The sequence below is a fragment of the Homarus americanus genome, unplaced genomic scaffold (genome assembly GCF_018991925.1).
Source record: "Homarus americanus isolate GMGI-L3 unplaced genomic scaffold, GMGI_Hamer_2.0 scaffold1211, whole genome shotgun sequence".
Taxonomy (NCBI): domain Eukaryota; kingdom Metazoa; phylum Arthropoda; class Malacostraca; order Decapoda; family Nephropidae; genus Homarus; species Homarus americanus.
This window is the reverse complement of record NW_024710935.1, coordinates 650,850-667,802: the sequence shown is the minus strand read 5'-3', so window position 1 is coordinate 667,802 and position 16,953 is coordinate 650,850. Positions and strand designations below refer to the sequence as shown.

Genomic DNA, 16,953 nt, shown 5'->3' with positions numbered 1-16,953 from the left:
TTGGTTATGGGGAGAAAAATAGTTAATTATAGAAAATGGGAGAAAAGTCCAATGTCTATACCTTGGATAATGGGTAATAATGGATGAGATAACGTCTTGTATATTCTCACCGGTTGGATTATAATAAATAATGGGTCTTAATGGGTTAAATATCACAGACAGACACACACACACATGGTAATAATGGTCTCTAAATCATCCTACTCAGTTGACGTATTGCGGATAATTCTATAATCGGCAGGTGTTCGGATAATCTCACCGTGGATAATATTTTAATAGGTATTCAGATTAATCCTATTTTATAGTATGGACAATTAATTAATGGATAAATCAAGGAAGAATACGAAAGAAAAATAACTAAAAAAAAAATGGTTAAACCGACACAAAAATTGAAAAATACAACGACTTAAATAATCGAAAGAAGAAGAATACAAACAAGATTAGTTGAGTCCTTAAGATTAGCTAATCAATAAAGACGAGACTTGTTAATCCAATCATCAAGGTGTACATTTCAGGTAAGGTCCAGATTGGTATATGATATTGAATTATTATTATTTTTCAACCTCACAGACGCACTATAAGCCTCCTATCACACACACACACACAGGGGGGGGGGGTCTCTCAGGGGGGTTCCAGCTCCCGATTGGTTCTTGTCGTCTTTACTTACATCTTTAAGGAGGAATCTTGTTTAATTTTACCATGTGAGGAGGAGAGCTTTACCGCTAACTTTACACGCTACACACACTCTCTCTCTCTCTCTCTCTTTGCTCCCAAACTCCTATCGCTAACTTTAAACCCAAAATGCATCGCTCTATTAAGCCCCGCCAAAAGTTGACCGCTAACTAGTCGACCTGTACGCAATGATCGCTAACTTTACGCTGGTGGCGCTACCGGGCCGTGCGATGCGTAAATTCCAAGTCACAATAACGCTACGATACTTACATAGCACTGCGGTACTCAGAGCTATGATTAATTTAAAGCTTTACCGCTAATTTTGATAGAAAGCTTTACCGCTGGTTCTCCTATAAAGCTGAACCGTTGTTTTTTATATAAAGATTTACCGGTCATTCTTATATAGAGCTTTATTGTTTTTTCGCCTATAAAGCTTTACCGCTCATTCTTATATAAAGCTTTATCGCTGATTATTATATAAACCTTTACCGCTGATTTTGATATAAAGCTTTACCGCTGAGTTTGATATAAAGCTTAACCGTTGATTCTTATTTAAGGTTTCACCGTTGATATTTATATAAAGCTTTACCGGTGTTCGTAATCTTAAGCTTTACCGCTGTCTCTACGATAACAAAAATCTACCATACTGTGTTTATATTGAAGCTTAATCACTGAATACAAGCATTAAGCTGCTCTGATTTTACTACGCTAAAACTAACCTTCCCTTCTTCTTAAGCTTTATAACGCAAAATATTCGCTGAAAAACTTTATCAACTTATCTACGCTAAGGTTTGATTAGATTAGGCCCGACAAAGCTTTAGCGTGATAACTCAGCTCCAAAGCTTTATTAGCGTCATAACTTGGAGTGATAGATACAGATAACGACTCTGGTTAGCTTCAATAAATAAACAAAGCTTTTGACATAGTTCTCTGCGGTCATATACTGCCAACTGCGGTCACCTCCCATTACCTATACTCACATACGGTCACCTACGCTAACTTACGCCCATATACACTCCCCTACGCCCACATACACTCCCCTACGCCCACATACACTCCCCTACGCCCACATACACTCCCCTACGCCCACATACACCCCCTACGCCCACATACACTCACCTACGCCCACATACACTCACCTACGCCCACATACACTCACCTACGCCCACATACACTCACCTACGCCCACATACACTCACCTACGCCCACATACACTACGCCCACATACACCCGCCCACATACGCCCACATACACCCCTACGCCTACATACGCCCACACTCTACGCCCACATACACTCCCCTACGCCCACATACACTCCCCTACACTCGCTACGGTCAAGTTACGCGCCGTTTACAACGCCCACGAGCGGATAGAAACAATTGGGTGGACCTGACTAAGTCTTATGGGAATGAACAGGTAGATAATAAGAGAGGCTCAGGTGTGAGATACAGGTATTGTCGGTCACCTGGTGTGTCACGTTGTCCGAAGCGTGTTTATCGTAGTAGTACTAGTAGAACAAGCACTGTTCATTTAATCTTTACTGATAATACGCGGCGTAGAATTAACATAGTGTGTGTGTGTGTGTGTGTGCGTGCGCGCGCATTTATTTACTGCGAATCAACGTGCATTAATAATTTACATCTGTCCGTAATTGTTTAAAAAAATTATATATATATATATATATATATATATATATATATATATATATATATATATATATATATATATATAGTATATTTCCTCATTTAATTAGTTAACTTCAATACGGGTGGTGGTGGTGATGCCTGTAATATGAGTCTCATCACCTAACACTTGTGCATCCTTGATAAACATATTGATTTATGTCCCGTACACTCTCACACACACACGCACACACACACACACGCACACACACACACACGCACACACACACACGCACACACACACACACACACGCACGCACACACACACACACACAAGTGTGATAAATTCGTACATATGATTTATCTTATTTCTATTTGTACTACTTTTTACATAGAAGTAGTAGTAGTAGTAGTAGTAGCCTTAAGTGAGTTCCTCTACACATCCTTACCACTAACTACACTAAAGTTTCTCCTTATCTATATTAAAATTCAATAATTACCCTACGTTAATTTTTCTCCTATATTATTTTTTTAATTCATCATTTACTCAGTTTTCCGAGATATTTAGATACATCAAGAAGAATGAATACCACGTGACCGACACTATATCGTCAACCAATCACGGCCTTCGTTTACATCCTGTCAACCAATGAGCGGATGAGAAGACTATTATTTACTATATTATGTTCGTTTTATTTCATATTTTCTTGTTGATGTTCTTGTTCTCGTTCTTCTCTCTCTCCATCTCTCTCTTTCATTGTTATTCCGTCTGTGTGTCTTTCTGTCTGTCTGTCTGTCTGTCTGTCCATATACACTTATCCTCAAAAGCGGTTCTCACTCTAGTCCGACAGATTTCCAAAATTAGGCGAATCGTAAGATAACGACTATCACCCCGTAGAGGATGTGGACCCCCCGATCCTGTCGCGTCCGTCCCCTACCCCGCTGCTCTTACTGCTTGCTCTAGCCTGCTGTGCTCTGCTGGCCGCCTGCTGTAACTTGCTGGAATTTTCTTATATCCCGTGCTGTATTCTATTGGCTGACTGCTGTAGCCTGTTATATCCTGCGGCACTGTAGTCTGCTGGTTGATTCCTATACCCTGATGCACTTGACCGTTTGTCGACTGTAATTGCTTGCTATATTATTCCACTCTGCTGTACCCTGTTAAATATATGCTCCTCTGCTGTACCCTGTTAAATATATGCTCCTCTGCTGTACCCGGTTAAATATATGCTCCTCTGCTGTACCCTGGTAAATATATGCTCCTCTGCTGTACCCTGGTAAATATATGCTCCTCTGCTGTACCCTGGTAAATATATGCTCCTCTGCTGTACCCGGTTAAATATATGCTCCTCTGCTGTACCCGGTTAAATATATGCTCCTCTGCTGTACCCTGGTAAATATATGCTCCCCTGCTGTAACCTGACAGTGAGTAATATCCCTTAACTATTGATAGCAGTTACAAAACTCCCTACACCGTGATGCAGCCCGCCAATAGAACACACACACACACACACACACACACACACACACACACACCAAAATGATCAGTATCAAACAGACCATCAAGTAACTTAACACACTGTAATGCTGAGCTATATATATCTATATCAAAAAGAGACGAGAAACTATATATTGAATTGAACTGTTCTTTACATGCTATTACAGATTAATTCTCGGTATATATAACTTTGAGTACCTTCAGTATATACTCTGGAGATAATTACTACCTGACCTAACTTAATGACCAATGACCTAATGTAACATAACCTACATATCTTCTTGACCTGTATGACCTAACTTAGTGATTAGTAACAAGAACTCACAAGCGGGAGGTAAAATATATATATATATAGAGAGAGAAATATATCTTTAAGCTATGCGAGGCAAGAATGTGAGATGTGATGGCTCTTGTCACCCTCCATTGGACATCTTCAGCGCCAATGTAGTGAAGATCTTCCAAGAATGACCCCGAGGAGCCCAACACCGATGACGTAAGGCGGTGATGCGGGTTGTACACACACACACACACACACACACACACACACACACACACACACACACAAAGACCCACTTCTAATAATCAACAAATATTATCCTGAGAAGACCTCACGGCCATCAAACCCTGCCTTCCTTCCCCTCTTCCCTTATCTTCTTCTCCTCCCCCTCCTCCTCCTGCAGACGAGAACCTCCCTACTCCTCCTCCTCCTCCTTAGTTGCACAGTACCCACCTTGTGAGTGTGTGAGGTGTTTAACTCGCCACCCTCACACAGCTTGGGTGGCCTGCTAGGGGAGAGGTGTGGGGGAGAAGGTGGGATGAGAGTGATTGAGGGAGCGAAGGAGAGAGAGAGAGAGAGAGAGAGAGAGAGAGAGAGAGAGAGAGAGAGAGAGAGAGAGAGAGAGAGAGAGAGAGAGAGAGAGAGAAGGGTCGAGGGGTGAGGGATAGTGAACGAGAGATGAGAAAAAAAGGTAAATGAATATTAGGGGAGGAGGAACAGGTGTATAGGTAAAGGTTGATAAGTGAGAGAAAATATCAAGAAAAATTACGACGACGAGAGAGAGAGAGAGAGAGAGAGAGAGAGAGAGAGAGAGAGGAATCATACTTAGGAAAACGGGGTAATATTAGGTAATGTTGGAAAGAATAAGGAAGGATGGGAATAGTAAGGAAGATTAGGAATATCTGATGAGATTGCGAATATCGAAGAGTAATTCAAAGAAACATAGAAATGCGTATAATTGAGTACCTGTAGCGTATGTCTGAATATCTGTAGCTTTTAATTGAGTACCTGTAGCGTATGTGTGAGTACCTGACAGAAGGAGATGCGTAAACAGTACACATTGATAGGAACGCCTGGAGCCATGATTTATTTACTTATATACAAACAAAATCGTGAAGGACACACACGCGCGCGCACACACACACACACACACACACACACACACACACACGCACACACACACACACACACACACACACACACCTTATAGGCAAAAATGTATATATGTACAGTATGTGTTTGTGTTAGAGAGAGAGAATTATGTATAGGTGTAAAAGTATAAATATGTATGTATGTATGAATGTACTAGTGGTTGAATATGTATGTGTATATTTCTCTTCGGGAAAGGATGAAAAGAAAACAAAAATCTCAACACAAATTCATATCATTAGAAAACCAAAACAATTGAATTATCTTTTTCCATACAAACAAACAAACACACACACATACATACATACATACATACGCAAAAAAAAAAAACGACGGGCCAAAAGCCAAAGTCAAGAAGTACAAACACCACCAAACGTCATCACTCAATAGCTACCGTGTTTTTTCTTCTCACTGTTACCAATCAAGGCATTGTGAGTGACTTAGGTATCGATACATTCCGCAAAGCTTGGTCAAATACGGTCCCTAGTCGCTATAAATTTTTCACCATCTCTTCAGTGGGATCATTGGTCAACATATCGACAGCCGGGAGGGTGTCTAGGGAAGGGGAGACGGGAAGGGAGGGGAGGAGGGGAGAGTATGGGGTAGGGAGGAGAGGAGGGGAGAGTATGGGGTGGGGAGGAGAAGGAGAGGAGGGAGTATGGGGTAGGGAGGAGAGGAGGGGAGAGTATGGGGTGGGGAGGGAAGGACGGTGAGTGGGATAGAAAGGTGCAGTAAGAGTAATGAAAGGGAAGGAGGAGGAGGAGGGAGTGTATGGTAGGAAGGGGAGGAGGAGGAGTAGTAAGGTAGGGAGAGGAGGAACAGGAGGAAGAGAAGGAAGAAGAGGAGGAGGAGGGGGAAATATGTTACTACGATATCGGCTCGTAAGTGACTTCGGTGATAACTACGACGGTCGCTGGTCTGTGGTCGTGGTTTATCGGACCGTCACGTGGGTTTGTGTGTGATGGCAGGACGGGCGTGTCAGTTAGAACACGACGAACGGACAGGAGAGTTAGTTAGAACACGACGGACGGACGGGAATTAGTTTGAACACGATGAACGGACAGGAGAGTTAGTTAGAACACGACGGACGGACGGGAATTAGTTAGAACACGACGGACGGACAGGAGAATTAGAATACGTACAACAGTCACGTACAAATATGTCGGGCGGTGGCGTCACGATTACGTCACTTGGTCGCACGGTGGTGTCGGTAACGCCGCAGACGGACAGACATTTTATCGGAAAATCGGATGTCGGTATTTACTGATCAGGTCGGGATTATTCGGGTGGTGACTGTATTCGACTATCGCATTCGGATGATGTCGGACGATCGGACGGGCAATTGTCGTGTTGGAGAGCCGCGTTAATAAATATATGGGCCTTAACTCTTTATCATTTTACAACCCCGCCTCCTTTGACCACGCCGCGTTGAATGCCACTTTCCTCACTAACGCCACTGTCAACGCCAATGCTATCTCCCTCCAAGACGATGTCACGGTCAGGTGTACAATGGGAAGCGTAATAACATATAATTACTGTACAGGTATAAGAGGTCATAAGACGCACGTGTGTATCCGACGTACAATAGACCGTACTGCACTAGCTACCGCACTGATTTATCAACGCCAAGGGCAACGCCGACGCTACACGCCAAATAACCTTCTGTCAACACCATCCACGCGGAAAAAATTGTGAGGTACGGTGAGCGTTGGTAGTACTGTCTCGTCAACGCTGGTGGTGATTCCAGCTGTTGGCGACATTGGCAATGCTGTGGTGTCGCGCTGACGGTGCCAACACTGAGGTATCGTCAACGCTGTCAACATTAAGACGACGTCAGCGCTACCATCAGTTGATCATTGTCAACGCTGACAACACTGTAGAACTTCAGCGCCAATGATGCCAACACTGAGAAATTATCAACGCTACCAACGTAAAGAAATTGTCAACGCTATTAATACTAAGATCATCAACGCTGCCATTACTACTCATCAACGCTGCCAACACTTGGAACTCACCAGAGCTGCCATCATAAGAACTCATCAACGCTAACCATCACTGCTCATCAACACTTCCAGCACTACTCGTCAACGCTGCCAACACTACTCATCAACCCTGCCATCACTAAGAACTCATCAACGCTACCAACACTACGAATTCATTAACACTACCATCACTACTCATCAACGCTACCAACACTACGAACTTATCAACGCTGCCAACACAAGAACTCACCATCAACGCTACCAACGCTCAAATCAGACCCATTAAATATTGAAATAAATCGATACACGTCAGTTTAAGGTACATGACCTCTTAATACAGACGATATAAGTCATTACCCTCTAGTATACTATTGGAAATATATTTAATTACCTTTATATAATCACACAGGGAAAAGGGAAACAACGGAGCACCTTAGCTTTCGTCTTTATTTAAAACATCTTCAGAGGCAACTGGATTACATGGACAGAGAGAGGCTTAAATATACAGGGTGACCTTATTAAACATGAAGTCAGGTCATAATGATGTCATTTAATTACCTGTATATTTAACTCCAGGTTACATATAATCACATAGTATTTAATTACCTTCAATACTAATAAATATATTTTGTGTATCGTAATATATATCAGGTTTATTATAATTTAAATAAGTGTTGGAAAGGTTAATAATATGTCCTGATAAATATACAAGTCGAGTTGTATTTTTATTTAGATACGTATATAAGTATAGGTTATGTATTTATGTAGTCTAGTGTGTATGTGTATGTACAGTATGTATGTATAATTCTTTTTTAATATCTTTGTCTGTATATATGAGTTGTATGTATGTTAATGTGTTTGTGTGTGTATGTATATGAGTTTGTGTATGCGTATACTTTTTAACATTAGTATATGTATGTATGTATGTGTGTGTGTGTGTCTTATGTATGTGTGTCTGTGTATGTGTGTTTTTATATGTGTGTATGTGCGTGTATTTTTTTTCAATATCCAAGTAAAACAATGAGTTAGGGTGACGGGAGGAGGGGTGACGGGAGGAGGGGCAAATCGCGGGGGGGGGGCGTGAAGAGCGAGTGATCAGTCAGCTTGGCTTGGCTTCGATCACTCGCCCCTCCATTAGTATCACCTAAACCCGCGAAACATTTTGGTAAATCGGCGATGAGTGGATCACCCGATAATCTGATCGCTTCCGAAATACATCACAACACCCGATGGAATATTGTGATTTTTGTGTTTGGTTGTTGTAGTTGTGTTTTTTTTTTATATAATTGTTGTTGGTTTATCTTGTGGTTGTAAGCGATTGGTTTATCGTTTATCGTAGAGTGATGTAATTATTCTCTATCGACACACACACACACACACGCGCGCGCTCATTGTGATAACGTGTGTGTGTGTGTGTGTAAGTGAGAGTGAATGTTCTTAGATTATAGGAACGCGTTTACAAGTATTCGATAGGAAAGCGGGTTTTTTTTAAATTACAAACGCGTTCATGGTAGAGTATTTGAGGGAAATATTCTTTACAATACAAGTGAGTATTTAAGAGTATTGCTCCATCTTAGACTCGTTCATAGTAATATGTTAGATATTCCCCGCTAAAGGGTGGATTTATAAATGATATTCCTCACCAATATTACACAGTGTTAAGTGACGTTCATATTGGAAATCTTACAGTAATATTCCTCAGTCTCAGATAACTATAACTAATATTCCTCACAGTGAGACATAATTATAATATTTATATAATTTAAGTTATTTTAAAATCTGACTAATATCTAATTTACGCTCGTGTTAACATTATCAGTAAGATTTAGATATGAAAATATTAATTTATTAATTATTTTAAAATATTTCTTATCACAAATTAGTATTATTTTTTAAACATATAATGATGGAAATTTTAGACTGATCAATATCTCGTATTTTAATTAGTAGAAAAAATCAAGTATTATCTATGAGAATTTTTCGTCTATATCAATGTATCCGATACACCGGTTCAGCGGGATTCGAACCCACGAACTGGGGTACTGTACATCATTTTCCTTGTGTGTGTTTGTGTGTTGGTTGAGATACTAGATTAAGATAGTGAGATGAAACAATAAACACGTGATAGCAAGGTGACTTAATAATGAGGAGAAGACAATACCACGATGGAAATGTAAATATAATTAAAAAAGTAAAAGTAAAAATATTAATGTTGATGTTATATTATTACTTAAAAATGTAATAAATATATCAGTGCGTGTAAACAATAGACATTTAAAGATGTACAATGATAAGAAAAAACAATGAAGAACAAAAGAATAAACGAAGAAAGTGTAGATAACGGAAAGGGAAGAAGACGAAGAGAGGAGAAGATGGCCACACGGATAAGTCAACAAACAATGGTAGGAACGCATTAACAAACACCGTTACACAAGGAAGAAGAAAAGAAATATTAATAAAAAAAATGCAAAATAATGAAATGGAAGAGAAATCGGCAAGAAAAAAAATATCGGAGAAGAGGAAGAAGTTGGTTGACCGATTATGGTGGTGATCGTCTTTCTTATTTATGCCCCGTGTTCACCTTTTTTTTTTATTATTCCTAGAATTATTTACCTTTAGCGACAGGTGGCCAAAAATAGTCAAATTCCCTCACACATACACGCAAACACACACCCACATGCGTAAATACTGACACGCCTACGCACACGCACATACAACTGCATATGTTTTAACGCAGCAGATATACAACAACAACAACAACAACACATGTCGAAACAAATATATCTGACACAGATTTATTCACACTGATGTAGTTTGTTATTTGTTCACGATAACTTTTAATGTTCACTTGTGTTACACGTAATGTTATAAACTGATAAATTCTACCCAAATGTAACGTGGAGATAGAGTTTGTAAATTATTTCCTCTAAAAATAGCCGCGGGAGAATTAAGACGACGAATCGTTATCACGGCACACGAAACAACTGGCGGCGACAGCATCCGCAGCGACAGCTCCGGCAGCGGATGAAACAGCAGCAGCGGCGGTATACACAACAGCAGCAGCAGCAGCAGCAGCGGTGGCGGTACACAGCAGCACAGCGCCAGCCAGCGGGCCAACAGGACCTCCGTGATGGTGTAAACTTTGCCATCACAGAATCGATAGTTGAAACATCTTGGTTAAGATTGAGTCACGAGATGATAAAAGTGTGCTGGGCGGCACAGGTGAGAGTAACACAGCGCCCCGCCAGGTGTAGTGGTCATCATGGACGGGAGAGGAAAACATTAACAGACAAAGTAGCCGTGTTGTGTATGGAGCAGCTGTAGCGCCAACTATTAATGAAGGCTTACAACGCCACACCCTCCGGGATCGTTCAACCTATTTATCAACGGAGTTACGGCACGAATTATTGGCACGCATTTTCAGCGCAACACCACCGCGGACTCCATACACCCTGTTATTTACGTGTATTCTAATCCGTGTAATGTACCGCTTAAGCGCACACCACACCACACCACACGGCCCGGCGGAAGATCACAACACTTCGGTCAAGAATTCGATCCTCTGTAAGTTTGCGCCGAGAAAATAATAACTCAGAAATGAACCCACAATTTGGGGTCTAATAATTTTGTGTTGAGCTTGAGCACAAGTGTTAAGCAGCACTTAAGGTGGGGGTTTCGGCATACGGGCGTGTGGTGGCGTTCGTCACGATGATTGGTGGGCTGAGTGTCGCTAACGACCATCATTGTCGCTGGGGCATGATGGCTCTTACTCCAATTTTAATTTAGGTTCTCAACTACCATGATATCCCGAATACACACACAGGGGGCCCTACACACACACACACACACACACACACATGATGTGGTTCTTTTATTTCTACCTTACAATAGGTGGGAAGGTTACATATACAACCACACACACACACATATATATATATTTTTTTGAAACAGCTAATCCATTTTATTCAAGGTTTGGTATAAAAAGTGGTGAGTTTGGTATACTGTATTGTCATGGTTTGCAGGTTGATGGCCCGGAGGCAGAGGAAGATTACACCCCTCTGAATTTATTCCTGTAACCCCAAATTTGCGTCTTACCGACCTCTCTTCCCACACTCCTGGCAGAAGACGAACCACTTATGTCATGGGGTTCTTACAGGAGGGTGAACCACTCCTCTCTCTTTAAACCCCGGTAGATGGTGAACCGCTCTATCTAATAACTTAAGTAAGGTAATAGTTTCACTCTTCATGTAGTTAGTTATTTACTCGTGTCTGACGTTGTACCAGTAAGTGAACCGTTCAAGTGATGACTCAGATGGAGAGAAGAGAACCACTTGTTTCATAATTGTGACAGACTGTGAACCGCTCCTGTCAGATCACTAATATATGAGCCATTGATTTATCACTAGACTGGCAGCGAACCGTTCCTTTCAACAGTATAGATGGAATGAACCACTGGTGATCTAGTTCTAACAGGTAGTGGAACCGTTCCTTTCAATCGTTAAAATAATCACAGGAAATGAATCACTGAAGTTACATATTTCAGACACGTTTTGGGATGTTTCAAGGGCTCAAGTTTTTTTTTTTTTTTTACCGTTGTCGTATTCAACACTCCACCAAGTCACTCTCCAACACCAGGGCACCAAGTACGACCTCTCCTCTTATACAGACTTAGAGTTTTGTTTTATAAGATTATGATAGATATTTTCACCTTCTCGAAATCACATAGTTGTTTGGCCGATATACAACATTAGTTCACAACGTTTGATCAGTCGGGTGGACTATTGTTGACTGTTTCATATTTTGTGGTAATGTGTAAATGTGATTTTTTTTTTGTTATTGAAAGCCGACATTTGGGGGTGGGTACAAGAGTTATATTTTATTTGACTTAGGAAATATAATTTAACGTTTAAGTAAGTCTTCACGGACGCTACGCATTGTTGATATATTGTCTAGGATTAAGACGAACCGGTTTATCGATTTGTAACAAAACACAATATTGAGGTTAATAAAGTCGTTTGTTTTCAAGAGTTAACTGTTGTTTTCGGGAGTAAGAATATTTTGTTTTATACGTTGTCTTTAATCAAGATTCCACTGGATCGGAGCTTGAGTGAGATCGATATATTGGTGAACTCCAGGTATGTGCATCACCACTTCCCTCCCCTCCTCCCCGCGGTGTATCAAGGCTTGGTGAGTGTCACAACAAAGTTTATACCCCCTACATACACTCACACATCCCACCACAGCAAGTCACGCAGACCTATGTATTTACCAGTACTGTATTCTCTCTCTGTCTTACGCAACTCTACTGAAGATGTTAACCCCTCCTCCCTGGCCTCCTTCACCCTCACCATGACATCACTACATGACTCTCCAAACTTGAGAGATCTTCATAAATCACAGATCATCTCCCGGCGTCGCCTTCACTATCTTCCGGTGATGCTGTAGTGAGGCTCACCACCTCCCTCCCTCCCTCCCTCTCTCCCTCGCCCCGATACAAAGTACTCTGACAGTCACGTCAGGAATCTCCAAAATCCGATGATGAAACCCCGATTCTTTGGCTGGATTGATCCGCGCGTGTAGACTGTGGGATTTGTGGGGCCTGACAGGTGGCGGAGTAAAGAGGGTTAATGTAAGCTTTGGCTGGGAGTATCGTCTTCCACACTAACACAGCGACTCTACTGTACTGTACTCCACCTAGCAATAAAGTATTCTAATTGTGTTCACTGTGGCATAATAAACGTGTTAAATTATTTATATTGTATTTGAATGACTTAGATTAATGTCAGGATTATTGATCAATGGACTTGGTATATTACATAGAGTAAAGTAAGTCAGTGTTAAGATTGAGTATTGCGGAATTATAAATTGTCCCTGACATAATCCTACACAAGATGCGGCGGAGGTAGAGTGTCCGTCGCTCACACAACCCTTCCCCGGTGTTCTCCTGGCCTACCACACTCGCCTCTCTTCTCTCCCGCCGCCCTCCCTCACCCCGCCGGAGGTACAGGTGTGTCAGCGGTGCCCCTGTGCGAGGTACACCGACCAACTTCCCGCTGTCACCCTAACTGCACCGACGACCGACGTAGCGCGCGGAAATTTCGATGCGGAGGTTTTGGTGTGAAGACTTGAGGGTGACCCAGGGTTGGCGTGACTAATGTGGGGAGGTGTGGTGGCGGGCTGGTCACTTGACGCACCAAGTGCTCTCCACCTGTCACCAAGCTACAGTATTATTGTCACCAGCACACAGCCGTCGGTAAAGCTCACACTTAACGAAGGCATCACAGTAAATCATGTTTTACACTTTAGTACAGTTCCTTTAACTTATAATGATAATATTTACACTGTAGACTACCGGAGAGGTGGTGTGTAGACGGTAGTGAATTTATTGGGGCTAAGTAGTAGTAGTGGTGTGTATGTGGTAAGTCGCAGAGTGAGTGGTGGTGAGGCGGACGCCGCCCACGTGCCCGGGTCAGGCCAGGGCCACCCACCACAGCGATAGTGCCACCGTTAGCATGGCACTGCGGGACCACACGTACCTGTTGCCAGAACTGAGCCAGGAGGAAGATGCGTTCCTTCTTGAAGAGCCAATCCATGGGCTGTAGGTTCTGTAGGGCGGCCAAGTCCTTGCCGGGGATGTCGCCCCCCGCGCCGCCTTGGGCGTCAGGCCCTGGCGCCGCCATGGTACCCAGCAAAGGGTGAGGAGCCACCGTGAAACTGCCCAATCCTCCAACACCCGCCCACCCGCCGCCCACCTCCGGGGCTGAGCTACCTTCAGACGCAGCCACCTTCACGAGTGTTTGGCGCTGCGTGTCAGCAGAGGTAAGAACAGCAGCAGCAGCAGTTATCGCAGGGGCTGCTGCATGTCACAAAGGGTGTCACTAAGTGTTGTCACAAGGGGTGGTAGTGAGGGTCACGTGGGGGCGTGAGAGCAGCACGTCACACTAGTACAGGCCGCGGGGCGCCCTACACACCACACGTCTGGCACACACTGTGGACCTGCGGGCGACACACGGCGTTGTGTGCGCTGCGAGAGGGCCTCCCTCAGACTGGGGACGACTTGTTGGTTGCCGCTCGCTAACGCCGCCCGTCCACAGTCGCCCGCTGCTGCCCCCTGGCGGCGGGGGCAAGGGGCGGAGTCTCGGCGCAGACCGCCCACCATTGGTCCAGCGGGCGGCGGGGGGGCGGGCCACCCAGCCACCTCCTCACCACACTCATTTATTGCCACCCATGTATCACACCAGAACACCACCTCACAGCCGCTCACACCGTTCCCCTCTCCCGCCCACACCACACACACCCGCGCCACACGTTGCCTCGCCCACCGCGCCACCCCACGCGACACATTCCCCTTACACGCCCTCTAACCATATACATGCCTTCCCTACATCTACGCAACTTCTTATCACACCCACGCCTTCTCTCGTCTACGTGCCCTCTAACCAAACATACACACATGCTTTTCTTATATCTGCGCGCGTTCTTATCACTCACACACGCCTTTCCTACATCTACGCGCCTTCTCACAACACACACACGCCTTCCTTACCTGTACCAGACCTCGACATCTACGTGAGCTCTTATCATACGCACGCTTCCTCAACCTTTACACGCCTTTTTACAATACGCACACACACGCCCGCCCTATATCTGCACACCACCTTACTGTACACACGCCTTATCGACATATAGGAACGCTCATATCTTACACACGCCTCCTCAACCTTTACGCGCCCTTTTACAGTACACACACGCCTTCCATACAATTATATGATCTCTATACTTACATCTACACGCCCTGTTTACCTCTACACGCCCTGTTTACATCTACACGCCCTGTTTACAGTACATCTACACGCGTATTCTAAATTTTTATCATTTACCTCACACGTCCTCCTTACACGCCATCCCTGCCTCCACACGCCTCCTATATATTCAAATGTCTTCCCTACATACGCACGCCCTCGATACATTAACACGCCCTCTACATCTCCGCACGCCACCCCAGCTTCCTTAATCTGTAATCTGTACACGCGCTGTCCCACGCCCTGTCCTCCGCCACGCCTTGTCCTCCACCACCCCTTGTCTTCCTCCGCCACGCCTTGTCCTCCACCACGCCTTGTCCTCCACCACGCCTTGTCCATCAGTACGCCTTGTCGTCCTCCACCACCCCTTGTCGTCCTCCGCCACGCCTTGTCGTCTTCCGCCACGCCTTGTTGCGTCCTCCACCACCCCTTGACGTCCCCGCCACGCCGTCGTCGTTGTCGTCTTCCGCCACGCCTTGTCGTCCTCCACCACCCCTTGGCGTCCCCGCCACGCCTTGTCGTCTTCCGCCACGCACCCTTGTCGTCCCCACCACGCCTTGTCGTCCTCAACCGCTCCTTGTCGTCCCCGCCACGCCTTGTCGTCCTCTGCCACGCCTTGTCGTCCCCCCACTTTGTCAACCGTTGTCGTCCTCTGCCACGCCTTGTCGTCCCCGCCACGCCTTGTCGTCCCTCAACGCGTCGTCCTCTTGTCGTCCTGTCCAACCGCTCCTGTCGTCCTCGCCTTGTCGTCCTCCACGCCTTGTCGTCCTCAACCGCTCCTTGTCGTCCCCCACGCCTTGTCGTCCTCTGCCACGCCTTGTCGTCCCCCGCCACGCCTTGTCGTCCTCAACTCCTTGTCGTCCTCCGCCACGCCTTGTCGTCCCCGCCACGCCTTGTCGTCCTCAACCACTCCTTGTCGTCCTCGCCACGCCTTGTCGTCCCCACCACGCCTTGTCGTCCTCTGCCACGCCTTGTCGTCCTCCACCACGCCTTGTCGTCCTCTGCCACGCCTTGTCGTCCTCCGCCACGCCTTGTCGTCCTCCGCCACGCCTTGTCGTCCTCCACGCCTTGTCGTCCTCTGCCACGCCTTGTCGTCCTCCACCACGCCTTGTCGTCCTCTGCCACGCCTTGTCGTCCTCCACCACGCCTTGACGTCCTCCGCCACGCCTTGTCGTCCTCCACCACGCCTTGTCGTCCTCCACCACGCCTTCTTAACGTTACCCATTCAGCGCCCTATCTATAACTTACTCGCATTCTTTCTATCCCACGCCCCTTCCCCTTACTCTCCGTAGTCCAGCACACGCCCTCCCACACAGTACAGCACACCCCTCCACATAGTACCCACGCCCTCTCACATAGTACAGCACACACCCTCCCACATAGTACAGCACACGCTCTCCACATAGCACATAACACGCCCTCCCACATAGTACAGCACACGCCCTCCCACATAGTACATCACACGCCCTACCACATAGTACATCACAGGCCCTCCCACATAGCACAGCAAACGCTCTCCCATATAGTACAGCACACGCCCACATAATACAACACACGCCCTCCCACATAGTACAGCACACACCCTCCCACATCCTCCCACATAGTACATCACACGCCCTCCTACATAGCACAGCACACGCCCTCCCACATAGTACATCACACGCCCTCCCATTACATTACACGCCCTCCCACATAGTACAGCACACGCCCTCCCACATAGTACAACACGCCCCTCCCACATAGCACAGTACACACCCTCCCACATAGTACAGTACACGCCCTGCCCGTGTTACAGTACACGCCCTCCCACATAGCACAGTACACACCCTCCCACATAGCACAGTACACACCCTCCCACATAGTACAGTACACGCCCTGCCCGTGTTACAGTACACGCCCTCCCACATAGCACAGTACACACCCTCCCACATAGCACAGTACACACCCTCCC

General features: G+C 45.1%; 1 protein-coding gene across 1 annotated transcript; it reads right to left on the bottom strand.

Annotated features, from left to right (window-relative positions):
* Positions 1-15,771: 15,771 nt before the first annotated feature.
* LOC121858013 (golgin subfamily A member 6-like protein 22) lies at positions 15,772-16,227 on the bottom strand. The gene has a single exon (XM_042354287.1). The coding sequence runs from the start codon at positions 16,225-16,227 to the stop codon at positions 15,772-15,774; it is 456 nt and encodes a 151-aa protein (XP_042210221.1).
* Between the last annotated feature and the right edge of the window lie 726 nt (positions 16,228-16,953).

Bases quoted from the DNA above. Each gene is read 5' to 3' on its own strand.
- LOC121858013 (XM_042354287.1), bottom strand. From the start codon at position 16,227: ATGGGTAACGTTAAGAAGGCGTGGTGGAGGACGACAAGGCGTGGTGGA.